Source organism: Alligator mississippiensis, chromosome 16, assembly GCF_030867095.1.
Source record: "Alligator mississippiensis isolate rAllMis1 chromosome 16, rAllMis1, whole genome shotgun sequence".
Taxonomy (NCBI): Eukaryota; Metazoa; Chordata; order Crocodylia; family Alligatoridae; genus Alligator; species Alligator mississippiensis.
This window is the reverse complement of record NC_081839.1, coordinates 7,022,745-7,050,367: the sequence shown is the minus strand read 5'-3', so window position 1 is coordinate 7,050,367 and position 27,623 is coordinate 7,022,745. Positions and strand designations below refer to the sequence as shown.

Genomic DNA, 27,623 nt, shown 5'->3' with positions numbered 1-27,623 from the left:
TTTATAATTGCTCTGTACTGTAAAACATGTGCCATGTTCTTACCATAGTTATGGTAATAATAATTCTTGGGGGTCTGAGCATTGGAAGAGTATAAAGATGCAGTACAAATGTAACTTATCAACTGCAAACTTGGCACCAAAGGAGGGAAAAGAGCAGTGAAAAGTTGACCACATGTGAATCGCAGCAAAACTCCATGCCTGCTGTGTAAAATAACCTTTCTTTTTTTTTTTTAAATTAGAATTGAGAGAAAAATTGCAACAATATCATTGGAAAGCAAATCTCCACAAAAGACTGTTGAAAATGGTAGGTGTGGGGAATATTCATTGTTTAAAGTAATTCACAGTGCATGTGAGGATGGCCTTTCTGCTGGCTCATAGTTTGTAGGTTGTCAGGTGATTGCAGGCTCCTTGGGTGGAATCGTGTACTGTGTATCGGATCAGAAATCCACAGATATTCCTTTGAAACCAGAAGTTTGTGCATGTGAGATCCTTTAGGCAGATTGCTTTCATCAAGTTGCAAACCTCGCATCCATTCTGTTCATAGCTGGTGGCTACAAAAGCCCCTTTAAATTTGTGGCCACAGGTTGCAGTCTTGCTTGTTTGCACCTGGAATAGAATGGTTGGTAGAGTTGGAAATGGTGATGCACTTCACAGTTAAATTTCTTCCTAGACATGAAGGCCTGAGACTATCTATCTATCATGAGCAGGTGGGGTCTTTGATATGAAGGTGGATGGCAGTGCAGATTACACTAACACAGAACTTTTGAGGTGTGTTAAACTAAAATTGAAGGTGATTTGAACAGCTGTTTTAAACTGCTTCTCATCAAAAAGTAGAATAAATTATTAAAGTGAGTCAGTTGTTGAACCAATTCTACTTACTAAAGATTAAGTGAATTCTGTTCACTCATGCTTGCAACTCTGCCTTCCAAACCAGGTGGCAGTTTAGCTGGAAGAAAACAAGCGCAAACCAGCGAGAACATGAATAGCAGTAAATGGAAGTCTACCTTTTCACCAATATCTGACATCAACCTGACCAAAACTACAGATAGTCCCTTGCAGGCTGTTTCATCTCTGAGCCAGAATTCACTGTTTGCCTTCAGGCCATCCTCTGAGGATGGCATGGCCATTGACAGCAAGATCACGGCACATGCGAGAAAAAATGTCACCATGCCCTCCTCTGGAACAGATGGACTCAGCCCCAACACAAATGCTGCAAATGGATTCACGTACAACGGTGGACTGACGACAGATATTGGTTTACACAGCTTTATTGATGGTGCTTCTCTTCCTCATAAGATTTCAGATGTGACTTCCCTTAATTCCTCTCTGAGTTTTCAGTCTCAGCGGAGCAAAGACTTGGGTGTCTCAGAGACAAATCCCTTTTTGAACAAGAGGCAGCTTGAAGGCCTAGGCAGCATGAAAGGGGAAGACTTAAATCGGTCAGGGGTCAAAAGCAAAGAGATGAGCGAATTAAACATTCGTACAGGGGGCTCTTCAGAAAAAAGCTCTTTGCAGCATAATGGAAAGGCCAGCAAAGGACGGGACCGAGATGTGGAGTTTAAAAATGGCCACAACCTTTTCATTTCTGCTGCTGCTGTATCTTCGGGTGGCCTTCTAAATGGCAAAAGCCTTTCCACTGCTGTTTCCTCAGCAGGCAACCCAGCATCTGTTCAGACACACCATTCTTTCTTAAACACTTTGACCACTGGATCGCAGTTCCCCCTTGGCCCCATGGCCTTGCCAGCAAACCTCAACTCGGTGACGAACTCTTCAGTATTGCAGTCTTTATTTAATACAATGCCAGCTGCTGCCAGTCTGGTCCACGTGTCATCAGCTGCAACCAGACTGACTAATTCTCACACTATGGGGAACTTCTCTTCTGGGGTTACAGGTGGAACAGTTGGAGGTAGGCAGAGCTCTGTTTCTCTGGTATAAGGCAGGGCTAGAGGAAAGGATGGCAATGCCTCTCCAGGTATGAAACCCTTTCGCTTCTGCAGGCGGTGGAGGAGGTCCACCCAGCATAGCCCATGTCTCAGGAATGCCAGAATTATTCCAGGGCTGAGGACTGAACTATTGTGAGCTTTCTTGTCTGCTAGATGAACATATAATTGCATCTTCCTAAAGAAATGAGAATACACCAGACTTGATTTCATAGCATATAGCTGTTTCAGTTGTTGCTATGTTGGAATTGGTTTAGGTTTGCCTGCAATACTAAAGGTTGAAATTGCCATGTTACCCTCTCTGTGCAGTGAGGAATATCTAACTTGTCAGCTTCAGTGAAAATTGAGATTCCTCTTGATTATGCTAAACATTAGTATCCTTTTCAGATGAGATCATATGATTTACATAGGATTATGATGATTTCTGCTGATAAGGAGGGAATGTTCCTTGGCCATGAAAAGCTAATGCCTTATGCACCTCTGGCACTTTGTGATTCTGCACAGGCTTTGCATCTGTGGTCCCAAACGTGAGGCAAACTCTGGAGAGAAGAACATAGGAGTGATTCTTCCTTTAATCCACAGCATTGGCAGGTTCAGACCATCTGCCCATAATTATTCATGCACCATGTCGGGAAATCCTAACTCTCACACTTTAGCAGTCTAGCTCTACTCTGTAGATTTGATGGAAATACGCTTTCCCCTCTGCTGTCTTGTAAGTGGGTAAGTTGGGTAGGGGAGTCTGAGATAAGCAGCGATTTGAGTGTTCAGATATGCAACTTGAATGACCAGGTAACCTCATTGCACGGTTGCCTGTGAAGTATAGAACCAAAAAGTTCTGCTTATTTGGCTGTTTTCCCTCCTGGCATTTAGGAAGGTAAGTACATTTCTTGTACCTCCTGGCCTGCATCATTATCTCTCATTGCTTGCTGCTGTTTCATGCTGCATATTTTGTATGGGGCTGTAACTGCTATAATTTTGCTTTTTTTTGCTTTTAGTTTTGTTTCTCTTGTCACTTGTGACTGTACAAAGCCCATCTGTTGAAGCTGAGTTTTTCTCTCCTGTTTGCAGGTATTTTTAACCATGCGGTGCCTTCTGCCTCCTCTTCTCATCAATTTGGAGCCAGTTTCAGCAGCAGTGCTGTCTCTAGCAGCACAATGCTAAGCTTAAACCCTCTGCAGGCTGTTGCCACCACCTCATCCTCATCCTTCCAGTCCCCCTCCTCTAGCTTAGTAACATCTAGTGAGAACAGACCTGCCCAGCACCTAAACAGAGCTCCAGTGCAATCTGTTTTTCATACCCCTCCTCCCCCACCTCCTAACGTTTCATTGCCACCTCCTCCTCCATTACTCACTTCTAACTCTGAGCCTGCGCTTCTGCAGAACTTGCCGTCCATTCCAGCTAACGAAGCTTTTTTACCATCATCTTCTGCTGCTTCTGTCCAATCTGCTAATGCTTCTTTGTCTATTAAGCTAGCTTCTCTTCAGCACAAAACTTCCCGTCCCTCCTTTACAGTCCATCACCCTCCTCTGCCCCGTTTGGCGCTGGCACAGACCGCGCCCATGATCCCGCAGTCCAACGCAACCGGCACGTCTGCTATGTGGGTTACACTTGGCATGCAGTCTCCTTATGCTTCGCACCTTTCTGGGGTTAAGCCACGATAAAGAGCTTGCTTAGCTAACGGTTCTTATTTTGTAAGGTAAGGCTAGAGAAAAAACCAGGAGGTTTGTACAAGATGGTGAATGACACTCCTTCCTTTTTAGACTTCTGTCTGTGGCTGGTATTGGGTGGGAGGGACAGATTCCCTCACATAGAGAAATCCCAGGAAAATTGGGGGAGCAGCTAAACTCATGGCAGAGGTTGGAGACTCAACATTTTGATTTGGGAGTCAGGATTTCTCGACACACCAAGTGCTCAAAGTAATAACTCTTGCCTCATTGACTGTCAGGCTGGCTGGGATAGCAATTAGTGACGTGTTTGAAATGGTGTTTCTTCATTTGAATATTCTTGAAAAATGTGCCTATTTGAGAGCAGCCAAAATTAGAAGATTACCATTATTATTTTCCAGGCAAATGTCTTCAGATGTAGCCATTTAAGGAGGTTGCTGCCTTTTCTGAGTTCCATATTAACATGGAGTGCTCCTGTCTCCTGATGATGCTTCCCTATGATGCTGTGTGACAGCATGGTGATACTTCTTTGTGGAACCTCACATTTTGGCCCCAAAAAACTAAAAGAAAATCTGTAGGTCATGTGCTATTACTTTTCCGTGGATATAATGGAAAAAGGATGATCTAGTTTTGGGGTTGCCATTAATGTGACCTGCACAGTGTGCTGTGGTCAATGAAAGTACAAAACCAGTCTAACTCATGTCTGGCCTGATAATAACAACTGATATCACAAACTGCAGATGATATTTATTATTCAAATTAAATAAGAATAAAAGGGGAAATCTTCATTATCTGCTCCCTGCAGTTTTAGTAGTTTTCCCTAAGTCTAGCAATAATAGACCGTTGGCTAGTGTACAAGGTATGCTCACCTTGGCAGTCTTTGGCTTGCTGTGTAGACTCTGCACTGCAAAGTCTATTAACTGAATACCCAGTGCTAAATTCTAATCTAACCTAATTGAGGAATAAGGCTGTGCACAAGAGGAAAGCATCTGGAGAGTGTATGTGCGAGCACTTCAACAAATCAAGTATCATAGAGTCTTTCAGACCAACTGTAGAATAAAATGTATTACCACAAAGTTACATATTCTCCTTATGTAAACTTCTTTGGTTTTGTGATTCAATTCCCGATTGCTTTAGTGAAGCCAGTGTTACGCACAAAAGCCTGCTCTCCTGCAGGTCTCTTATTTGGTTACAGAAGTTATATTCAGTGGATGGTTAATATACGCGGTTGCTTCTCAAGCACTGGATTAAATTAGAGTACAGTTTAGAGATTCTTACAGTTTGCACTTGTAGTGTTTTGATCAGCAAAGTGCTCTGTCAGCCCAAAGTCCCTCAGCCTCCTTGTGAGACAGGTAAGTATTATCTCCATATTGGAAAGATGAACCTAGGAGCAGGGAGGTCCCAGTAGCTTTCTCTGAGCTACAGCAGTAGTCATTGTCAAAGTCATGATTAATACCAGTAACTTAGATGTAAACAGTAATAAGCTATAATGATGTTTGAGCATGGTGACTGGAAAAGAGGGGGCTATGGGTGGGTTTTAGGTTCCATGTTTTTACCTGCTAGATTTGGGTGAGGACACTGTGGAAAATTGAATGTACAGCACCCAGCTGAACTGAAATCGGGACCCCAGTTCAAGGTACTCTACAAACACGTTAGATAGACAGATGGGCAGAGCCGGGAGATGGAAGCACAGAGAGGCCTAGTCTGCCTGTGCAAGTTATACAGAAACTAAATATAGAGCCAGAGGCTAGTGACACAACTGCCCGCCTACACACGTACGCACACATGCGCGTGCACAGACACACACACACACACAAAATGTATGGCTATTGGACTGAGAATCCAGGTCATAGTACTGAAGTATTAATCTGACGTCAAGCACATGAGCAATCCCATTGAATAAGCATAGTTTTACACTTAAAAGACCTTGCTGAATCTCTGGTCTAAATGTGGGAACAAGGGATCAAACAACAGCTATTACACTGACATGCAGGGGTTGGAGATGTGCAGATAGCAGCAACCTAATAGATCTCTTCCATGCCTGATTCTGAATGACAGGATGAATGAAAGGATTGTTCTTCTCTTTCTCTCTCCTGACTAACAGACAGTCTAGGAACTATATAGAAAAGCTTGACGTATCTAACACATGCAGATGATTTTTAAGTGTCTGACTTGGACGGGTTTCTTCCTCTCCTCATGTCCCACAGGTAACTAGGATTTCTACCTCAACCCAATGTGACCTATGCAAGGACAACGTGGACCAACTTCACTCGGCTTCCACTGAAAGGTGCTCACCTGGCCTGTGCAGGGGTTTCTACTCTCTTACTACTGGACAAAATAATAATAATAAAAAGATATAAAAAAAAAAGACCTTAATAACAGAAAACAGATTCTACTGTGAATTGGAGTTTAACACAAAACAAAACAAAAAAAACAAGCCTGCAAATGAAATGCTTAAAATAAAGCTCCAGTTTGTATTGTTGATAGTTTAGATAAAGTATTTATCTTTTTTTAAAGTGAAAACAATTTTGACTTATTTTATTCCATCTAAAGTCATAAACACAAATAATTAAAAATAATCTCTGACTAATAAAGGACTGGCACACCAGCAGAGATGTAAAGAGCCTCCTCTCGGTGCTATTTCATCCGTCAGAACTGTGCCTCTAGTTCGAATCCTTGGTGCTGAATATGGAGGCTTGACCAATGCCAAACCCAGTCTCAGAAAGGTCTGCTTCTTATTTATTCAACTCACTCTGTTCATATACCAAAGTCCATTGGTTTACAGCAAAGTGAGAGCTACAAAGAATGGCAGCCTTTGGTTTTGGGTGTTTAATTATTTTTAACTGAGCCATCAGCTCTGTTATCAGGCATTTTTTTTTTTTATTGTGGTGTTCGTTACAAACAAGAACGCAATACTTCCCTCTGGAATGGCAGCTAGAACACCTGGTGTAACCCAGTGAAGCTCAAACAATTGAGAGATACTTTGAACAGAAATGTAAGTCTAGTCTAATTGGACTACTTGGCCATTAAAAGCCACTGGTGGCGCTTAAGTTGCTGTGAATTTCAGTAGCTAGACTGATAACTTATTGGGGGATGCCATTGGCATATGGACAGGGTGCATAATCACTGGTATTGGTCAGGCTCTTTCTATTAATATTGGGAAGATCGAAAACCGAGCTTCTATACTGGGGCAGATAGCAACAGATTTTCTCAACCTGTTTTTGTTCTAAGTACGATGTATTTTAGTAAGGTTTTGATACTTGATTCAGAAATGGCTTAACCTTGTACATTTATGACTAAGTGCATTCGCTTTTGTATTCTTTGCTTTACATAGGTTTAATTGGTAGTTCACAAAAACACCACAGTTTAGCTTACCTTGCTGCCACACTATCAAACTGGTGCATATAATTGTATTGTGACTTGCTGTGCTGTGTACAGAGAAGTGCCGCTCTGAACAGTGGCTGTATTTTATAGAGATGTGATAAATTTATAAATTTTGTATGCTTTATTTCATTTATTTTTAGATTGTATAATGCACAGTAAAGTGGTAAAAATGTTATTTATTCAAGTGCACAAAATGGGGGAGAAGGATCCGTTAGTTCATAACCAACATCAGTCTGTAGTGTAGACTGGACCAAGCACCAATGGAGAAAACTGCAATAACAGAAGGGGTTTTGCAACAGCAAAGTGACTAGATTTTAAGAGCATACCTGGGCTCAAGTGAACTTCTGCCTACTAGCCCAAGTTTGATCGTTATTTATCTGATCATTGATGATCAGAGGCTCTTGGAATCCTTTGGCCCATTCCAGCTAGGTTCATAGCTCTCTAATAATGTCATCTCTTGTTCCCTTACCAGCTACTGAATAGGATTTCACTGTGTCACAAAGTACTGGGCTCATGAATCAACTGCTGCTTAGATGTGTTTGGGGCAAGCCAAGTATCTCTTAATGTTTGCTTAGTTGTGCTGCCTTTCTGGGGCTGGTTTGAGAGGCATGTCAATGCTGAATTCCTCGATTCAAAGGAATGGAGGTAGGACCTGTGCTCTTGCCTTGCCTGTTCTCTCCATTTTCCTCCTACCCCCTGCTTGCTGCCAAGTTTGTGCAGTATCCCAATTAACAACTCCTACCTTGAGCAAATTTCAGGCTAGCCATTTCCCATGATACCAAATCGCAGGCAGTGGGTTAAAGACTTCAAGTTCAGTTATTTGATGCCAAAATGTGCATCTCCCATAGGTGGCCTCTGTGTGCAGATTTATCTTTGTCCCTATTTGATCAGAAAGTAGGTTTAGTTCATATCCCTGATTCCCAGGGATCGTTTTAACAGGTTTCTGGTTTGTGCCTGGGAAAGGCGGAAGGGACAATGTATCCTGCTCTTAGCAACAATGAGGGAATCCATAGGAGGAAAAATAATGCTCAGGGAGCAATAGCTGAGAAACATCAAGTAGCTTCTAGTGGAAGCCGTAAACAGGTCCTGGAATCCAGGAAGACTTGTAACCCAGTTATTATTTAGCTCTGAATTGGGTAACTCCAGCCTGATCCAGATCTTTGGGTAACTGAATGTTGCAGAGCTGCTGACTATATTCCCAACTAAAAATGAAGTGCTCGGATCCTTGGAGAGTTTTGAAATGTTAGAAGTGAAATGTGAACGGATGCTGGAGGGACTGTAACTCTGCCCCTGTACATGCTTTAGTTAGATTGATCTTGCCCACTGCATCTACCTGCATGACTTGAGAAATGAGAGGGAAACTCAAAGGTACTTTTAATTGGTCTTTCACCAAATAACAACACCAGATCCTGGTCGTGTGAAAAGGGCCTAAGAGCTTGGGCCCCTGACTTCCAGAGCTCTGTCATCTGAAACCCATAGATGCATCGAGGAAGGGAACTCCAGACCGCATCACGGGTTGCGTACATGGAAAACTCTGCCTGTAACAACCCCCCAACCTCCCTTCGCACTTGCCAGATCAAGGGCAAGGAACTTTGTTTAAAATAATAGTTTCATAGTGCCTAGGGTCAGAAGGGACCTAAACAGATCATCAGGTCTGATCCCCTGCAACAAACAACAGCTGTAGAGGCTATTGTGCCTTCTTAATGATGGGTTTCTAACTTCTAAACATCTGGATGCACACACTACCCAGCATTTGTACCCTCTTGAAGCATGTGGCCTCTGATACTTATTTTGCTAAAGGGTTTGACCCGAGCCACCTTCCATTTTTAGTGACAAACGGGCCCAGCCCTATGAATTATGATCCAACTAAATTCAGTGTATCCAGGTTTCCATGTACGGCGTGGGGGTAATAGATCTAAATTATGAAACTGCCCTGAGAAACAGACTGAAAGCTTGCGATCCAGTCCTTGCTCTGCCAAGTAATTCCCTTGTGGCAAGGCACTTTAATCGCTCTTCCTCAGTTTTTCTTGTGGTAGAGGATGCTGCCTCTTGGATTGAAGGTTAGTACGTGCATTGGTAATGCAAAATGTTCTGGAAGTACAACAGATGTATTTGTGTGTACCAGACTACAGGCCTTTAGAAATGGAAGCCAAATTTTGATACAGCTTGTTCTGTTTATCTAACTACGTTGCTGGACTGCATGGCTCTCCTAGCTGCTAACCACAGTAAAATAACCTTAAAGGAGAGCCTGAGTAGCCCAGTAGGTACTGCTTCTTCCCCTCAACAAAATAAGTCTGGACAAAAGTGGCAGCTTGGGAAACCAGCTACTGAAAGCTTCTGACCTGCTAACTACCCTAGAAATGGCGAAGCATCTTTTCTAGTCTGCAGCCCTTGGAAGTAAGGCCCATTTAAGTCTCAAACTCAGCTACTCCCATCTTTCATGGCTGCACTTTTTCTATGGCTTGATTATCCCTTCTAACAGCAATGAGCTGCACTGGGATTACCTGGGTTCTGTGCCAGCATCTTCCACCCTTTGCTGCTGTGCCTGATCCTCTGTGCTCTGGATTCGTTTCTAATGCATTTTGCTTGTTTAGGAATCTAGTCTTCCCAGTAATCTCAGCTGAGAGGAGCTTCCAAGTAAGCGTCAGGCAAGCTGATACTGATTCAGGGCAGAGTAATAAGTGCTGAGCTGTATGATCTTATTGTTTCCTGCCAAATATGCACACCCACCCTTCTATCTCGCCTAGTCTGCATTTTAGTGCTGTATTTTTGGAAATAGCCATTTCTTGATGTAGAAGCTGAAACCGAAGTGCTTGCCCATCTTACCAACTTTCATTTGACTTGAGCAAATCAGTTTAACTTCTGTATATCAAGCTTCCCCAGCTGTAAACCAGGAAGAATATTGCCTCATTTCTTAGTGTTTTGAAGTCTGTAGCTGAAAAGCTGCCTCATTTCTAAGTGTTATTAGTAAGGTTTTGATCCATCTAACTGAAAACTTTAGCTATTTGTGCTCTTAGCATGACAGCCTGAGGCCAGAGGCCTGTTTTCAATAATGAGAGGTACTTCTTCAAGCCAAAACACAGAGTTCAAGAAAGGAATTCTTTCTGGTTTAGTTTCCCACACTTGTCCACATCACTGCTGTCACAAATGTTCCTTCTCATCCACATTGTAACTGCCAGCAAGGGACTCATCAGGAAACTAAACGCATCTTGCAGTGTCTGCATTGCCAAAAAAATTGAACTTTTTCAACATTACACCGAGCTAAACCTGTGTGGCCCTCTCCATCAAATTGTGAGCTGGGGGGGTAAATCTCTGCTAACCCAGAAACCAGCGTTGTGCTTGCTTCCTTTTTTTTGGTGGCCTGTTACCTCCCTTTCTTTGGCTTGGCTCTTCTACTCCACTGAGACCTGCTGCGCTGATGGAAAGCTGGGAGAGCTCCCACTAAGCCTTCATTTACTCTGCAGTTTTTAGCCCTAGATAACAAAACTCCCTTGAGTGCAGGTTTTGTGCAAGGGTGGAGGTTGTAGCTGTGTTGGTCTTAGGTCATAGGCAGACAAGGTTCTTTGGGTGAATCTGATATATTAGACCAGCTTAAATAGTTGGAAAACAATTTTTAAGCATGCCTTCGGGTTCAAAAACCCTTCATCAGGCTAAGGAAGAGCACACACCAACTGCTGATACTTCCTTAGCCTGACACAGGATTTTTGAACCCGGAAGCTTGCTTAAAAATTCTTTTCCAACTATTTAAGTTGGTCTAATAAAAGATATCAGATTCACCCAAAGCACCTTACTTGGTTTTGTGCAGTTGTTTTCTATGGTACATGGGGAGAGACTAGGGACATCAAGGAAACAGGTTGAAATCTGAATCAGTGAGCTCCATTTTTAAATGTGTGTTCAGTCATTTGCTTTTAGAGGATCTGATTGAAGAAACTGTACAGGGGGGATCATTGTAGCTTTCCATAAAAAGGCACTGGCATGTGCAGCTAGATTTAAAGATTCCCTTAAGTGACTGTGAACAGTAGGGAGTGCAGAGCATCGTAATGATCCCGTGGGCATTTCTTCTCTCTTAGAGCCCTTTCTCCTGTTTGTGCCTCTGTTCATAGCGGGCACGGACAGCGCTGCTGTGCAGTGGCGGGTGGGGGTGTGCGCGTGGAGGGGGGAACAACCGCTAGTAAATGTCATACATTTAGAATATTAAAAGATTTTTTTTAAATACGAGGGTTGCACCTACCGACCAGGCATAGATCAGGACCCTATTGTGCTAAGTGCTGTACAGACTCGCCCAGAACCGGGGACGCCCTGCCCCAAAGAGCTTCCAAACCAAGTAGAGCCATAGACAAGGACGGGAGAGCTCAAGGGCAAACCTCTCCCATGCCTCCTTGCCCCCTTTGCTGAGGAATATTAGACCCCAGATTACATCCAACCTATAGATTAGTTGGGTTTGTGAGCAGGTTCAGAGAAGGCCCAGGGTTTGATCAGCTTATGGACCCTGACTTTTCATACTTAACACTAGAGGTAGGTACATGGTAGCTGGAGTGAGGCAAGTTGTACGGAGTCTGGTTCTACAGCCGCCTTCGCTGCTGCTTAAGGTTTCTGTTACTAGTGCTTGTTTCTGAAGCGAATGCCAAGCTCTGATCTGTAAATAGATGGGGGGCTTACATCTCCAGGGTTTGCCATCCTGTCATGCTTTTTTGGGGCCCAAATTGAAACAATTGTTTTTAAATTGCCTCCGTTATTAAACTCTTAATTCCAAGGGATGAGGGATCTCTATAAATATAATCAAGTTTAACTTGCAACAGCAAGTGACTTGACTTACCGTTTTTTTGGCTCTTGTGGATGTCTGCTGAGCAGTTTCCAAGTCTGAAAACTAGGTGATTCACAAGGCTTCACATTGCACCTTTTAATCCAAACGTTTCAAAGTTTTGACGATGCAGTATTTTAGGCTGATTGGCTGTTATGTCTTGGGCCGTGCAAACCTTTACCTGGATATTGCTTGCAATTATCCATGTGCCTTAATCTACGGAGGAACGTTTCCTTTCATTTTGTTTGTGAAGCGGCATTACTTTTGTAGAGTGCAATACTGTCTTTAATCTCTTGGCTGCCTAAATCTGGGCACACGTGTGTGTGTGTGTGTGTGTGTACAGTGATGTTGTTTGTGGGAAAACTGAATCTTTGTAAAGATGATCTTATCCAACATGCCTTGACACAAACTGAATAAAATGGGGGTTATAGAGGGAAAGGTGATTTTAAGGCTGAACAACAATTTAGTGAGTTTTTGTCCCTTGGAAATGTAGAGCTTTTCTTGTAAGAAAACCAGTCCTTCATGATGTTCCTCAGATGGGGAATCTCTAATCCCTTCAACACATTTACTCCCATCTAGGAGAAACTCAGTCACTCCAGCTCAATTTAAATTGGCCATGGAGTGGGGAAGTGACATGCTAGACCAGGGGTGGGCAAAATGCGGCCCACCAGGCCATACTATCAGGCCCGTGGAGCCCCTAAAAAATGTAGAAAATGAATATCTGCCCCTGGCTGCCTGTCTTGTGGCCCTCGATGGCTTGCCAAAACCCAGTAAGCGGCCCTCTGCCCGAAATAATTGCCTGTCCCTGTGCTAGACTTTCACATCTCAAGCCCTGCGTTGTAAGTAAAGTACAATGGCGTTCAGCGCTGCTTGTGCCTTTTGCCCCACTGCCCTACAACTTGGAGGAGAAGCCTAGGACTGGAATAGCCAGAGTGTAGCAGAGAGGAGAACTGCTTTAACTGGACTGCACTGGGAATACTTGTACAATGTTTGCTTTACTTCACAGCTCTTGCTGGTGTGGCTCGTTGGTTGTGGGGAGTGCTCGTGCCCAGTTCTTTTTTTTCCTCGGAGATGGAATGTGTCTGTGGGACTTGAGGGTCATTCATGGAGCCCAGCTCTTTCTGACCTATAAAGACTCAAGTGATTTGCAAGTGTTGACTTGGATTTCATAAGACGATCCTGCACTATGGGGTGAGGCTCTAACACTGACATCGGTGAGCAGGCTGGTTAAAGGTAGCTGTGCACAATGGAAAGGGAACTTCCGATCAAAAGCGTGCAGCATGTTTGTGCTATGAAAGACCCAGGCCTGTAAACGCTGACTTACCATACTTCTCACTGGTAGTAGGTGCTCTGCCCCAAAAGACACGTTTGCAGGACGAGACTCCAGCTAATTTTAAAAATCCCAGTGTGCAGCTGCTGTCCTGTGTCTTCCAGCTGAAATCGAGCTATGTTGCTGGAACAACAGATGGATTCCAAGACCCGGGTCTTTCCACGGTTACATATAAGGTGCTATGGTAGACACCTGTTTTTTTCGTTTTTTGCTTTTTCTAACTGAGTAGGCAACCAGAACTACAATACCCCTCTCCCCAGCGGTGAAGATGGTGCTATTTTACCTCTCCCAGTGATTTGTTACACTTGATGTTTTCTTCACCGACCTGGAAGTAGCCTTATCCTTACGTCTTAGATTCCGACTTGGGTTGCTAACTTCGGTCACTGGTGCTGTTCCCTGAAGAGCTGTATGTCATCAGGACTTTCAAACCCTGTACTGTTGCCCAAGTTGGGCTCCCGTAGGAATTCAGCGACCAATAGCCAGTTTGCTTTCTATATGGAAATCAAACCTTTTACACCAGGGTTCGAAAATCATGACACTGTATTTTCTTAGAGGATTCTCCCAATTCATACTCGCAGGTCATTGCTTTAATAGTTGTTGTTTTTTATTTATGCCTGAGCCAAAAGCATGAAGAGCATTGGGAGCTCTAAGCAATGATTTCTTTTATTAAGAAATGGAAGTTGTACAGTGGACTGCAAACGAACAGTAATGTAAACTTTAGTTTGGGGAGAACAAACTAGAAAGTGTTTTTGTGAACTATCTCTGCAGCACTGAGGAAATCACAATAGATGGGATTTTTTTTTTTTAAGCACAGATTTAGTCAGCGTTGGAGTGTTAAAATCCTTTGCTTAACAGTTTAAAGTCCTCCCTTCTCCCCCTCCACCTGTCAGTTCCATAGCTTGCTTTTCAGGTTTCCATTAAAAGTTGAGACTTACCATGAAAAAAAAAAAAGTGCCATATTTTATTTATCCTTATAACATTATAAATATATAAATATCTATTTAGGCTGAATATCGCAATACAAGATGCTGTTGCTTTTGAACTTCATGGGATAATTCCAGTACTAAAATTGAAAGTCTCATTCTAGTGTATTTAATGTTTGTGACAGTCTCTCTCAAGATTTTTGTGTTGAGTTTTTTTTGCAGCAATATCAAAATGTGATTTCTAAAAGTTTTAAGATATTAACCCTGAAGTTCTCAAGTTTGTGACCCCGTGATTCTAAGGAAGATCTGGTTACTTACCCGGTGCAGTGGAATTGTCCTCTTGAAAGGTGATGTTTCTGGAGTTAATAAGGAAAAGGTAGAATGGGTTGACCCATCCTGCTTGGCTTTTGATTTACCTATTCTGTAAGCGATCAGTTTTAAATGAAAATCCAACTCTTTAGGTCTCTGTTCTACTTCAAGTTTTTTTAGGAGTGGGAGTCTGCCCTTGCTGAGTGGGACTTGACAGGGAATGCAGTAGGTTATGAAGTTGCTGTTGCTCAGGAATTGATTAGTAAGACTTTTAACTACTAATAAAAATCCATTTGTCAATGGATTTTTTAAAAATACCCATTTTATTGCTTAGAACATGTGATATGGGATGTTTCCTAGTAAATAGGAATTAGTTTATATAATTTTAGCTTATAAAATCCAATTATTTAAAATTCAGACTTCCCCTAATTTATCTCTCGGATTTTTTTTTTTTTTATACTGGTAAGTTGTCCTGTCATTCCGTTCATTCTTCCATAGAACTAGCGTGAATACTTCTGGTGTGTATATATGTATGTATAATATATATATTTTCCACCCTACCTTTCTAATTCTCTGCAATGTAAAAGTTAGTTTATTCTCCCCTCCCGTCACTTTAATTTCTTGTGCCCTTTATCTTGATTTGTAATTGAAACAATGCTTTGAAGTTTTGTCTTTATATTAAAGTGTATGTATTTTAATACATTGTACAGTTGTGGTGCTTCTCTAATTCAGCAGGGCATTTCTTTTCACTTATCCTTTCAAGGGGGATTGTGTTCAATATCCTTCAAATCTACGACTGCGAAGATCCCACTGAATGTTCTGGGCCAGAAGTCCATTTAGCGATGAAGGCCAGAGCTGTGGACAGTTGGGATGCTGCGAACTCCACCCCCTCCAGGGAACAGTTCAGTCTAATACTTCAAATCCTGCCTAGAGGGCATTTAAAGAATGGAAAGCTCTGGGTGCTTGCAATATGCAATAAGATTGCTAAAAAATCTCTAATTCTTGTCTGATTTTTCCTTCATTAACATTGTCGTCCAGCTTCATGGAGCCAATAGGAAAGAAACCTTTGCTAGGTTGCTCTCTGCTCCTGGCTTCTACCTGGAGCCTAGAGTCCTGATTCAGCAAAGATTCACCGAAAGTATTTTAGATGCTGAAAGCATTACACCTGTGGACTAAAGTGCATCATCCTTAAGCTCTGCCAGCATGCTACTTGTGGTGTCCTGAATTGAAGTTGGATCCCAACAGAAGGAGACATACTAGTATATACTGAGCAGTCCTGAAGAGGTGATAGCAATTTGTCCACAAGCCTTACTGATCTTTTCAGGAAATACCACGTGAGCATGTCCCGTGGGACTGTAATGGCAATGTGCCCAGCTACCTGCTTTGATATTATACAGCTTCACTTTTTCAGTAGGGAACCACTGTCCCCATTTTAGTTTCACTGCTGCTGGTCGCCCATCATTTTGATATGGCCAGCATGTGACAAGGATGATGCTTGAACCTGGTCTAATTTCTCTACGGACTCTACCAGAGTTATACCTGCAAAGATTGGTGTTTGTACAGTAAGGCAGTGAAGGCTTTTTTTTTTTTTTAAGGTGTTTTGATGTAAACTAACCGGGGGTGGGATTCTCACAAGTGCATGAGTTCAGAACACGGGCCCATAAGATTTGCCCTCAAACCACTGCTTTGTGTAGAAGAAAATGTGCCTGTGTTTCTTACAGAGCAGCTCCCACCTCCACAAAAGATTAAAACAAAGCGCTGTTTATTTAAAACTTTCATTGTACAACAGATAAACAGCTTCCGTACACTTTCAAGGAGGCAGTACCCTCTTATGCTCTTTAGAGTAATAAGACATTGAAATGTAACAAAGGACAATAATTATGAAAAAAATTAACTTTTCCATTTATGAAGCACCCTCAATGTAAATTCCCAAATCTGAAGTGTCCAAAACTACCATTTCCCTTAATCCTGAAATCTAACCCAGTGTCCTAATAATGGAAATCTGTCTAGCTGGGTGGAATGAGTTACTAGCTGTACACCACCCCAAGTAACAACAGTTCACAGCATGTTTTACATTCAGTTAAGTAGCAATGGTGAAGTGTACCTACCTTTTACTGTGGACAAATGACTGAGCTGTTTGTTGCTTTATCCCAACTCATGTGCCCCTCAAAAAACCTAAAAAATGCCCATTTATGTATAGTATGCATTTTAAAAAAGCAGGTTTTAAAGGTCTTGCCTGGCAAGGCTATGGAGAAAGTGTTCCTGTTTGTACTGGGAAGGCATGAGGTGGACTACTTATGCAGAAGGTTATTGACTGGCCAAGGTAACCTGAAGCTGTGGTGATCTATGCTCCCGTTTTGCACCTGTCTGCCATGAGGTACGAGGAATGAAAGGTTGCTGGGACGTGAAAAGTTCAAGTGTAGAGCTAAATGTCTACTGAAACAAGTAATGGATCCAGTGCACTAACCTTCAAATGCTGCTTCTAAAGGTAAGTGCACAAAAGCACCTGTGCTAGATATTCGAATTGAGGCCTTGCTATTGTGAGAGACTAAAGTTGTTGTATGATCTTTCTATAATGTAGATCTTCTTTATTTGGTATAAAGCTTTACAGCATTCCCTGACTTCTCCCTTTCCAAGAGAAAAGCTCTGGCAGTAGAAATTCCCTAATATGATGGAACAGCATTTTGTGTAGGTAACACAAAATGAGACAAAGCTGTCTCTGAGTTGCAGGAAGTGAAACATTTATAATTCTTGCTCTCCACTTGTTCAAAGCATCAGTTTCTGTATAGTCTCTAACATTAGTGTGAACAGTATCTTTGCAAGACCTCAGATGGAAACAAGCAGACACTTTAGTAGCTGCTACAAAAAGCCAGCCTTACTATGAAGGCCCCTGTATAATAACTAGACAAACCAAGGTCATCCCTAAACAGTGAGGGCCATATTTAAATGCATCTTTTCTTTATCAGAGTAGATAAGACTGTTTGCTCACTGCCAGCAAGTCAGAGAATTTGCTGTCTTGCTTCTGTACTGAGGTAGAGCAAAGCCAAGGCAGAAAAGGGTTGTGATGGTCAATAAAAAGCATGTTAAGGTCAGCTGAGGACACCACTGTCCTGAAGTCTAGCTCCAATGAGCTCTGGTTTCATCAGCTGCTTTTGTTGTCAGTAGAATTGACCCTCAGCTTATGTGGAACGGCGGTCTTTCCCACTACCAGAGCATCCTGCAGTGCCAGAAGCAGGTGATTGTAATGCACATGAAACACAATCCTGCTTGAAAGCAGGGGTAGCTTTGCTATGATTGTGGAAGGGAAACCAGAGCCGTTCTGCTAGCAAAGGGAAAGACTAGGCCATTTAAGTTGCCTCGCACAGACTGCATATGCAAACCCCATCTTGACAGCAAAAGATTCCTCACTTGGTCTGAGAGCTTGTCACAAGGCTGCCATCAGTGTCAGGAGCCAGCAGACACTAAGTTCATCAGATCTTATTCTGCCTCCATGGAATACTGTTGAGACAGCAGCTCTGCTGGCATGGCCTGGCAGGCCAGTAGTTGAAAGTCAAATTGCAGGGATGGAGATGGACTATGCTGCAAGGGGATCCCTAAGGCTCCTGCATTTAACAGTCAATAGATACTGATGTCACTGATGCTTCCACCTGCAGAGGTAAGGCTCTTACTGTTGCCCATCAATTGGAGATATTGGAGGGAGTGGTGACCTACTGCATCAAGACAAGAGGCTCTAGTCTAAACCCCAGTAATCTTGCCCTGTGGAGCTGTTTAGCTGGGGTGCAGTGTGGGGTAAGTAGTATCAATCGAAGCTTACAGCATATACTTTCTAGAGCTTGTGCCTGGTAGTAACTACTGTCTGATGCTGTTTCTGTATTTGCACTAATCAATGCGGAGTCAAGGGAGGGAAGAGATGCTGTTCCCTAATCCTTATTCTTTAGGTCTGAAGCTACAAGGACAAGTATAGCTTGGGCCTTCCCTAGTAGATCCGTTAGGGAGGGGGACTTTATGTAAGAAGATTGTGCCTTCAGGGTCACAGGCCCAGTAGTTTAAACTGCTTCACTATAAGTCATAACGCTTCACCCCTTCAGCTATTTGTATCCAATAGGCACAAAGCCACACCTTTGCCCATGTCATGTAAGTAGGTCTTGGGATCCTAGACTTTTATTTTATTGCTCGCACCTGGGCTGTAATGGGCTGGAAAAAATCACACTGCATTGAAGCAAGTACTAATGTTTAGCCAAGACACTGGTGCCCTGACCTCCCAGCCATCTATCATGCCTGCTGGAGCACAAGAGTGGTGGCCAATACAGACAGGATGCTCTAAGTCAGCCTGCTCAAGGGAAAAATTCCTGTTGCTACTGTGGGAAGCCATTCAAGTGAAGAAGGGTTTCCCAGGCCCCTGCTAGCTGCTCCCTCTGCACTTCAGCTCTGCCAACAGAACATGCAGCAGCAGGAAGAGGCCCAGGGGGCTTCAGAGGGAGCAGTACTCTATGGCCAGGGCCAAACTGGAGAGTCCCTCCCCTCCAAGGAAGGGGATAAGGCCCCTGCACTGAAAGAGACTGCTCCCACCCCCTTCCTTCCCTAAGAGTCTAGAGCATCCTGATCACCATCGAGCTCAGGTGCAGACCACACTCCAGCCAGAACAGCTGCTGGGAAAGCTGGATGTTGCTGTTCCCAGCAGCAATGCTACTACTGCTAGCATACCACACAACCTACCTGGCACTTAACACCAGTTATTTCCTCCACTGGCAGCACAGGCCTCAACTGAACAGCAGAGATCACTGCATCAGGCAGGTGCCATCAGCCTCTTTCTGTAGGGAGAGTGAGGAGGGAGTAGGACAAACAGGCCAGCCTGGAAGCCCGTCCCCTCTCCCCAGCACCAGTAGCATACCGCTGTTGCTTGGGAGGGCTGTGGAAGGGCCAAGAGCAAGGTCAGACTATACATTCCTCAGTGTAGCAGATTCACAGTTAAGTAAAAACTGGTATCTACAGTGATTAATTAAGACTCTTGTTGCTTCTATCAACACAGCAGGCACACAGGAACAAGGAAGGGTTGAAGACAAAGTGGGAGTGTGCAATGAATTCCCTTAAAAACTCATACAAAATCATCTGGCTAATAAATAAAAGTCACTTGGTCACTGGTTTGGTGCCAGGAGCTTCTGCTCCTTGCAGCTGAAGCTCGGTGTTTTCACACCCTCCCACAGGGGTGGCAGCTGAATGCCAGTTACTCCCCACTTAGGGAAAGGCTGCAGGGTTACTGTTTGTGTGTTCCCAGCTGGAATCTGGCTTCCTCGGAGATTCCATACTGCTCCAAGGGATCCTGTAGCAGAAGCACATGAGGAGCATAAAGGGAGAGAAAGAGACAAACAGCCAGCACCATCAATCTGGTGGCTGACAACACCACCGCCCCTTTAACGATTTCTGTACCCTGAATTACAGCACTGTCATCCCCTGGGAGAAGCTGCAGCATGAGGTCATTGCTACATGCAGCCTAATCTTTATTTGTGGCCAGGAGGCAGATTCAGGTCAAACAAATTTTCAGGCTGAGCAGCAATTCCTGAGGAAAACAGGAACCAGACAGGACAGGGTGCGGCAAGAACAAGTCCAGCAGTACTCAAGGGAGGTGTGTGATTAGTCAGTAGGGTGGGTTCTGTTTATCCATCCTAATACCATAGGGTGACTGGGACCCCAACTGTTTGGTGCTTTTTCAGCAAGAAACCCAGAAGCAGAAATTGAAGCTGGCGGAGGCTCAGGACTTCCAGAGCAACAGAGGCTGCAGGTGCCCTGGCAAATGCATCTTAAGGAACCTGCCTGACTTGGCCGGAGTCTAGCTTTCCTAAGGATCAAATCTGCAAGAGCTGGAATCTGGGACAATGACAAGCCTGCTTCACATCATCAGGAGCTGCAGCGCTTTGAACGTCCCAGCTGAACTTCAATGTCTGAATATTAGAGCCCCAAACACCCAACACAAGCCAGTGCCTCTGCTCAGAGGTGAGGCTGAATTGTTAAGCAGAGAGAAACAGGTTTTCCACATGCTCAGGCAGCCTGCACATCAGTCCCTTGGTACAGTCTAATTCCTTGAAGTGACTAGAAACTGAGACCAGTGGCCTCATGGACTATGGTCCTACAGAGAGCAACAAGCTTAAGGAAATAAAGGAAAAGGGCTTCCCATTCTTGTGGCTGCTCCAACTTTGACAGAAGACAAGGAACAACAACCCTCCAATCAAGACTGGCAATCTTTGGCCTCATCTCAGCCTGGAGGCTGAGGGGTGGGGGGAAGGAGGAGGGACAATACACTTACCTTTCCTGTCATCTTTTGAATCTCATTACGATAGAAAATCAAGCTTCTTCTCATGAACTCGTAGCTGTAAAACAGGAACAGACCACACAAGCCACTTAGCAGGGGCTTGGGAAGGGATAATTCATGTGCCTATTTGGGGCTTTAAGGATGGTCTCAGCTCAATCCCAGTTGCAAATGAATCCACCTGTTTTGGTCTGTGCGCCTTGGACAGGGGGAGGAGAGACCCATCGGTTTTGATCCATTACCACTTTGAAGAGTCATCAGCAGTGGCCCCCTTCCCATTATGTAAGCAGAGCAGACATTTTGCCTTCCAACCCTACCTCCTAAATCCAGGAAGTCTCATACCTTCACATAGCTCCACCAGATGTGTTATCATTTCAGCCCAGGGCCCTGTAATCTAAAGAGTGAAGCTTTTACTCATTCAGAAAGGCTGGTTCTATGGACACAGACAATTCCATGTTCAGTGACCATAAATGATGGTGCCCAAGGGGCCATTTTAGAGGTAGGCCAGGGTTTTGCTTTTTCCCCGGCAGAGTATAGGCAGCTGTGCTTGATGCTGCTTCCTGGCAAGATAAGCTCTCCATCCCCCAGTGCTGCCATAAGCCAACTGCAGGGCAAGCCCTGCTGTTAGCTGCATTCTGTCAAGCACAGTTAGAACAGCATAACAGGAAAGAAAGACCTCAGCTCCACAGACTGACCTACCTGGCTCTTCGGAGTGCCTCAACCCACTCCTGACATTGTTCTTCACTGTCACATTCAAAGCAGTATTTCCTGTCAGGCTCCTCAATAAAACCTGCCAGTTAAAAAAGAAAGGATGTTGGAGAAATGCTCCCCAAGAAGGAGTTATTCTGAGCTCCCCTAGCTTAGCTAAAAACCTTCAGAGGAAGTATAACAAGACGAAATTTAGCTAAACAAGCTGGAATCTAACCAAGATACCAAGTCCACTTCTCCGTCTTTTGCAAACAACCACAAGAGATTTGATGTCTACACACAGAAGGGATGAAAGTCTTGTGTGCGCAAAGGACACAAATTAGAGAAGTTAAATTACCCCAAAGTCAAAAATAGCCCTTCTTTATTTCAGGGCTTTTCAACAGCTGCTGCTGCTGCATATTGGAAAGGAACTCCCTGTACAGCTTTTGCTCTTTATAGAGACAGAATCAGGCCATGTAATTAATTAGAGTGTTCCTACAGCTCTGCTCCTTGCTACAAAATTCATGTAGCTTTCAGCTAGAGCCTAGATGTAACTGGGTCAAACAGTGTCACCACCCCCAACAGGCTGCAAAACAGCACAGGTAACAAACAGAAGCATTTATGCAGTTTTGGAAGAGGAAGGAAAGCTATGTAGTTCCTTCTCTCTCTGCATAGGCAGGAAACGGGGCAGAGGGTTTGCAGCCAAAACCAAGACAGCGCCAAAGTAGAACCTCTGCCAAATCCTGCAAAGCAAAGTAATGAACATAAAGGTACAGCTGAATGAACTCTGCATTTGCCCAATCAGCTGCTGTTCTGCTAAGTGATGCATGTTATACAAAGAAGTCTGAGTTTCTGGGGGCATGAGTCATTCTAGTGAGCTGGCAGGGAAAGGATGGATAGCTCAGGGTTGTTTATGGACTACAGGAACCTTTCACTTTCACTGCACCAGACACTGGTGATACAACTACCATCTCCTGGCTAGTCAGTAACACGTATGAAATTAGGCTAGTGGGTCTGAGACACCAATGAAAACATTAAAAGCCACTGCTCTATGCTCTGCTTTGCCTATGAGGGATCCCAGATTCAATCCATAGAGTTCATGCCTTCATACTCACCCCTGCAAAGCTTGTCCATCTGGTATAGGCAAAGAAATAAGGCACCACACTAGAACACTATGGGAAAAATTAGCCTGGGCAAAGATGAGCTTTCACTACAAAGCTTATCTTGCAGGGCAACTGGCACTACTGTGCACACAGTAGCAGGCATTCACAATGGGCCAGCATCCAGGCGGGTTTGTAGAGCAAACACTGTTTCAAGAGGGTCTCGTACAGACAGAGGGAGCATTGGCTGGAACGGAGGCCGAGACTCTGCATGTTGAAGCAGATGTGCCTAACAACCAGGCCAATAGATATGGTGATGGCCTTGGAGGAAACATCCTGTTTTTGCCACATACCTCATGCACAATGATTACTTGTTGGATGAAAGGCTGCTTACAAAGGACGACACACTGTGAGCCAGCTGGAGCTGCTGCTATCAACACAAGGACAAACAGCGTGGCGGGAGTACTAGGGCTAGATTATCCCTGACAGATGGTGTATATGAGACTCTCTCTTTTTGGTAAAAATAAAGCTAACAGCACAGAAGCAGCAGTGTTTCAATATCATAACCTCCCAGAGAGGAATTTCCTCCCATATAAAAGTGTGCAAGCTGTTTTAATAAGTTCTTATTCCATACATCCTTAAAACGTGAATAGGGATCGATTTAGCTAGGAACAAAATGCTCCAGCACAAAGGCACAGCAAATAGTTAATACACAGCAATGCTGTGTAACAGGTCAGAAGAGGAAGTGAAGAATAATTTGTCATGTTGAATACATAGGGAGAGTTAGAACAATTGTAAATAAAGCAAATATTCAGACTCACCAAGTGACCTTTCAATAATGAAATAGCTAGGTTTGTAAGCTTCACACCTCAGACTCTTGCAGAGCACAGTAGTGACAGCGACTGGATGGCATGGAGGACAGAGTCCACTATGCAATCACTAGCACCACATTTTCCTCAAGCGACTCCTCATCCAAGCTGTGACCAGGCATGCACCTGCCCACTTTGAGATCTGATCCCCTCCCCTCCTGCGAGTGATATGGTTCATAAACTATCCAGACATCTTTACATGTTGCCTTTCTTCCACCAGCGGATGGACAGGGTCTATGATGGAGACTACAATGGTGCATACCACATTGGGACCGACCGCTACAGAGAAACTGAATGGGAATCTGCATCCCAAACTCACTGATTGAAAAGACGTTCACCTCTTCTTTGGCAATTCTGCAGTGCTCCAGCAGCAAAGCTCCAATTGGCTAGAAAAAGACCCAAAAAGAAGGTTTAACATACCTTTCCCCATTGTCAACTCCCTAACACACAATGGACACTACAAAGAGTATGTGGGAGACATCAACCAACTCATACGACAGAAAGAAGACAACACAAACTAGGATTTCTAAGGTGGTTTAGGGCATTTATGCTACTTAGATACTCGCAGGGATTTTGATGGTGTCTATTTTCACCATTTACCCCTGACATGGTTTCTATGCACAGAATTTTCATAATAATGAAAAAATATATTTTTAGAGATAGGAGAAAGCAACTGTAAAACCAAAGACATCATCAGATGTCCTTTAGATTAGGCATCTAACCTGAAACTGCTTTTAGTTCATTTATTTTACACCTAATGGAGGGTTTCTGCAGATACCCAATTTCTCTGTTTCTGCAATCAAACTTCATTATACTGTAAGAACATAAGAACTGCCAAGTACTCGGTCAGACCATAGGTCCATCTTGCCCAGTCTCCTGTGTCACACACTGGCCAAGAGTGGATGCTGAGAGGGAGAGTGAAGTGGGTTTTTCCCACTGTTCCTCTCTCACTTGCAGCCTCCAGCATTTAAGGTCTAGGAAGTTCTAATTCAAAGGCTGTCCCCCTAACTCCTGTGTTCAGTAGCTACTGATGCCCCTTCCCTCCAAGAATCTGTTCAATCCATTTGAATCTGACTAAACTGTCAGCTTCCACAACATCTGGTAGTGACAAGCTCCAAGCTTTAATAACAAGCTGTGTGAAAAAACTTTGTTTTGTTAGTTTCAAACTTACTACCTACTAGTTTCATTTTGTGACTCCTAGTTCTTGTACTGAGAGAGAGTAAATAATAAATCCCTACCTACTTTCCCTTTGCCGTTTAGTATTTTGGAAACCTTTACCATGTCCCTAGTCAAGCATCTCTTTTCTAAAACGAACAGGCCTAGACTCTGCAGTCTCTCCTCATATGGAAGCCTCTCCATACCACAAATCATCCTTGTTGTCTCTGTACCTTCTCTAATTCTTCTATATCCTTTTTCAGGTGTGAGGACAAAGAACTGGGCACAGCATTCGAGGTGTGGATGCACAATGGATTTATGAAGGGGTGTAACGATACTTTCAGTTTTGATCAAGTTTGTCTCCTCCCTGACTAAAGTTTGCACAAGGCATTAGCTGCTCTTTGCTCAGTGTCATTAAAGGGATTTTATATAAATATCAGTGGCAAGTGTAAAAGCTTATTTTTTTGTTCTACAAAATCAAATCTGACAGGCAAGTGTGGTCAGGACAATGTGAGCTCCAATTCACTTTTTTTAAAGAAAAGTGCATCAGTACATTAAAATAAACCTGCATAAACACACAAAGGTTCCGCTGTTGTGTCTAGAGCCCAAATACTGGTGCAGTACGCTAGAGAAGTAGAGCGTGAAAATATGCACAAGCAAGAAATAGAATTATTATTTTTTCTATCTGCATTTTACTCAGGTTAGAAAAAGACAGCAAATGGAAAATTTTAAAACTAAAATATAATTTGTAACATGGCAAAGAGCAGCCTTTGAGCAAACACTACCCTTTAATTCAAAATGTTTGCTGGTTTATTTGTGTGTTCTCCATCCATCTGTAGTAACATACAGAAATGTTAAAGATATCTAAAATGATTTGCTCAAGGCCATGTGTCAAGTCAGTGTCAGAGCCATAAGCAGGACACAGGAGCCCCATCTCCCATTCCCCTGCTCTAACCCCTTCTGCTTGCAAAGGGAGGAATAGTAACAAAATGTGAATAACTATGTGATTTCCTATTAAACTTAGTCTTGCATATATAACCAATGATGTACTTAAGAAAAATGACCAGGACTTCAGATTATGAAAGGACTCCCAATTCTACTGATAGGGAAGGAGATTAAAATAGCCTTCCCTCTCAGTTTCCATAAACTAACTGATTTCCAACATGTAAACACTAAAGTCCCCAAGTCTCCGTGACAGTGAAATATATTTAAGACACGGGTGTCAAATTCATTTGCTCCCTTGGGCTGGATCCAGACGAAAGGGCTTCTCAGAGGCCAGATTCACAGGTTCATAGATTGTCAGGGGCTGGAAGGGACCTCACAGATCATTGGGTCCAACCTGCTCACACTCTAGGCAGTAAAAGAACTGGGGTCAAGTGACCCCAGCGAGGTGACTGTCTAGTCTCCTCTTGAAAACCTCCAGGATAGGTGACTGCACACCTCTGGAGGGAGTTTACTCCACAGTCTGGACACCCTGACGGAGAAGAATTTTTTCCTGGTATTAAGCCTGAAGCAGCCTTCCAGGAGTTTGTATCTATTGGTCCTGGTCTTTCCTGAGGGTGCCCCGGTGAACGGTTGTTCACCGAGCTCCTCATGCACTCCTCCGACATAGCGGTAAGCTGCTACCAAGTCCCCTCTCTACCTTCTCTTCTTTAAGCTAAAGAGGCCCAGGTCCCTCAGCCTTTCCTCATATGCCTTGCCCCGCAAGTCCCTGATCATACTGGCGGCTCTTCTCTGGACCCTCTCTAGTTTCTCCACGTCCTTATTGAAGTGCGGCGCCCAGAACCGGACGCAGTACTCCAGCTGCGGTCTCACCAGTGCTGAGCACAGCGAGACTCCCACTTCCTTAGCTTTACACGAGATGCATCGGTTGATGCGTGCCAGCATGACATTTGCCCCGCTGACCACCGCCTCGCGCTGACGGCTCATGGTCATGCGATGGTCAGTCATTACCCCTAGGTCCCTTTCGGTGCAAGTCAAGCTGCCACCATTGTCACCACGACCCATCTCTGGCAGCGGGGCACGTGGTGACAGTGTTAAACCCCCACTGCGCTCCCCACCACCGAGTTTCTGGCTCCACAGACTGCATAACCCACCTCTGCAGGCTGGATGCCACCCATGCGCCAAACATTTGACATTCCTGATTTGCCCTTGGACCAGGACACCTAAAATATGTTGGCCAAGGTTAGACGGCACAGCAGTTGCTTTTTGTGGCCTAAATATTTTCACTGTGTTTGTCAAATGCTACAAAGGGTTTTACAACCAGGGCTACAGCAGGTCTGTCACCCCACCACGCTGAACACGACCTGCAGCACCAAACGTTTCCTGTACCTCCGCCTCATCGGTTCGGAAGTAGAAGAGAAAGTTGACGACCAGCTTCACGAGGCGTTTCTTCAGCACTGGAGAGAAAAAAAAAAAGAGAGAGAAAGACCGTTCAGAAGCTGGTTTGTGGGATGAAGAGCAGGAGCCATCTTGTCAACACGAGGGGCGTTTCATAGATTTTAGGGTCGGATCGGACCCATTACATCATCGAGTCCGACCCCTGCCCCGGGCAGGAAAGAGCGCTGGGGTCAGACGACCCCGGGCAGGCGCGGGCGGAGGCACAGTCCACGCGTGGCAGGACAAGGAACAGGCCCCTCCGGCCGCCTCCACTTCACAGACCAAATGGATTTGTTCGTCCCTTCCCACACGTCAGGGACCTTCCAGCGTGACCCGATCTCACAGGACCCCGCGGCGGCGCCGGTCCGTGGCAGAGGACTCAGGGGACCGTCTTGTAACTGCCCCGCAAGAGGCTCTCCAAGCCCGTCCCCACCTCCCAAACCCCCTCGCGGCCAGGGGAAGGGGACACCAGCTCCCCACGCCTGCTTCCAGCCTGGCTCGCCCGCGCCCCCCGACCACCGCTGCCAGGGGCCGGCAACGGCCCAGGATGTGGCCTCGCCCCTCCCCCTAACTGCCCCGCCCCCCAACTGCCCTGCCCCTCGCGCGCCCCTCACCGCTGCCTTTCTTGGGCAGGCGCATGAGGATCTCAGCCGCCTTCTCGGCGGGCTGCCGCGACAGCGACAGCAGCTCCCGCTCGCTGTAGCGCATGGCGGCCCCGACCCGGCCCGGCCCCGCCGGCCGCCGCCAACGCGGAAGCAGCTGCGCGCCCGGCGCGCGC

General features: G+C 44.5%; 2 protein-coding genes across 9 annotated transcripts in view; one reads left to right on the top strand and one right to left on the bottom strand.

Annotated features, from left to right (window-relative positions):
• The window catches only part of DOT1L (DOT1 like histone lysine methyltransferase), a 95,847-nt gene extending 80,791 nt beyond the window's left edge, over window positions 1–15,056 (top strand). For 6 of the 8 annotated variants that reach the window (XM_019489929.2, XM_059719604.1, XM_019489931.2 and 3 more), the window contains 3 exons: window positions 240–304; window positions 935–1,906; window positions 3,009–4,684. In XM_019489929.2, the coding sequence (XP_019345474.1) occupies window positions 240–304; window positions 935–1,906; window positions 3,009–3,601 (1,630 nt within the window). In that variant the 3' untranslated portion in view covers window positions 3,602–4,684. Of the gene's footprint in view, window positions 1–239; window positions 305–934; window positions 1,907–3,008; window positions 4,685–5,811 lie in introns of those variants that run through there. The other 2 variants (XM_019489928.2, XM_014599792.3) reach the window with 2 other exon arrangements.
• A 1,040-nt stretch (window positions 15,057–16,096) lies between these two features.
• PLEKHJ1 (pleckstrin homology domain containing J1) lies at window positions 16,097–27,618 on the bottom strand. The gene is made up of 6 exons (XM_006261557.4): window positions 27,460–27,618; window positions 26,798–26,865; window positions 23,631–23,697; window positions 21,355–21,445; window positions 20,653–20,716; window positions 16,097–19,671 (listed from the first exon to the last, which is right to left on the bottom strand). Exons 1-6 carry the CDS (start codon window positions 27,551–27,553, stop codon window positions 19,606–19,608), a joined length of 450 nt encoding a protein of 149 aa, XP_006261619.1. The 5' UTR covers window positions 27,554–27,618; the 3' UTR covers window positions 16,097–19,605.
• Window positions 27,619–27,623: the final 5 nt, after the last annotated feature.

Coding starts and splice junctions, on each gene's coding strand:
- PLEKHJ1 (XM_006261557.4), bottom strand. CDS start 27,553: ATGCGCTACAGCGAGCGGGAGCTGCTGTCGCTGTCGCGGCAGCCCGCC. Junction 23,698..26,797: donor TCCGAACCGATGAGGCGGAG/GTACAGGAAACG, acceptor GTCTTTTTCTAG/CCAATTGGAGCTTTGCTGCT. Junction 20,717..21,354: donor GAGGCACTCCGAAGAGCCAG/GTAGGTCAGTCT, acceptor CCTGTTTTACAG/CTACGAGTTCATGAGAAGAA.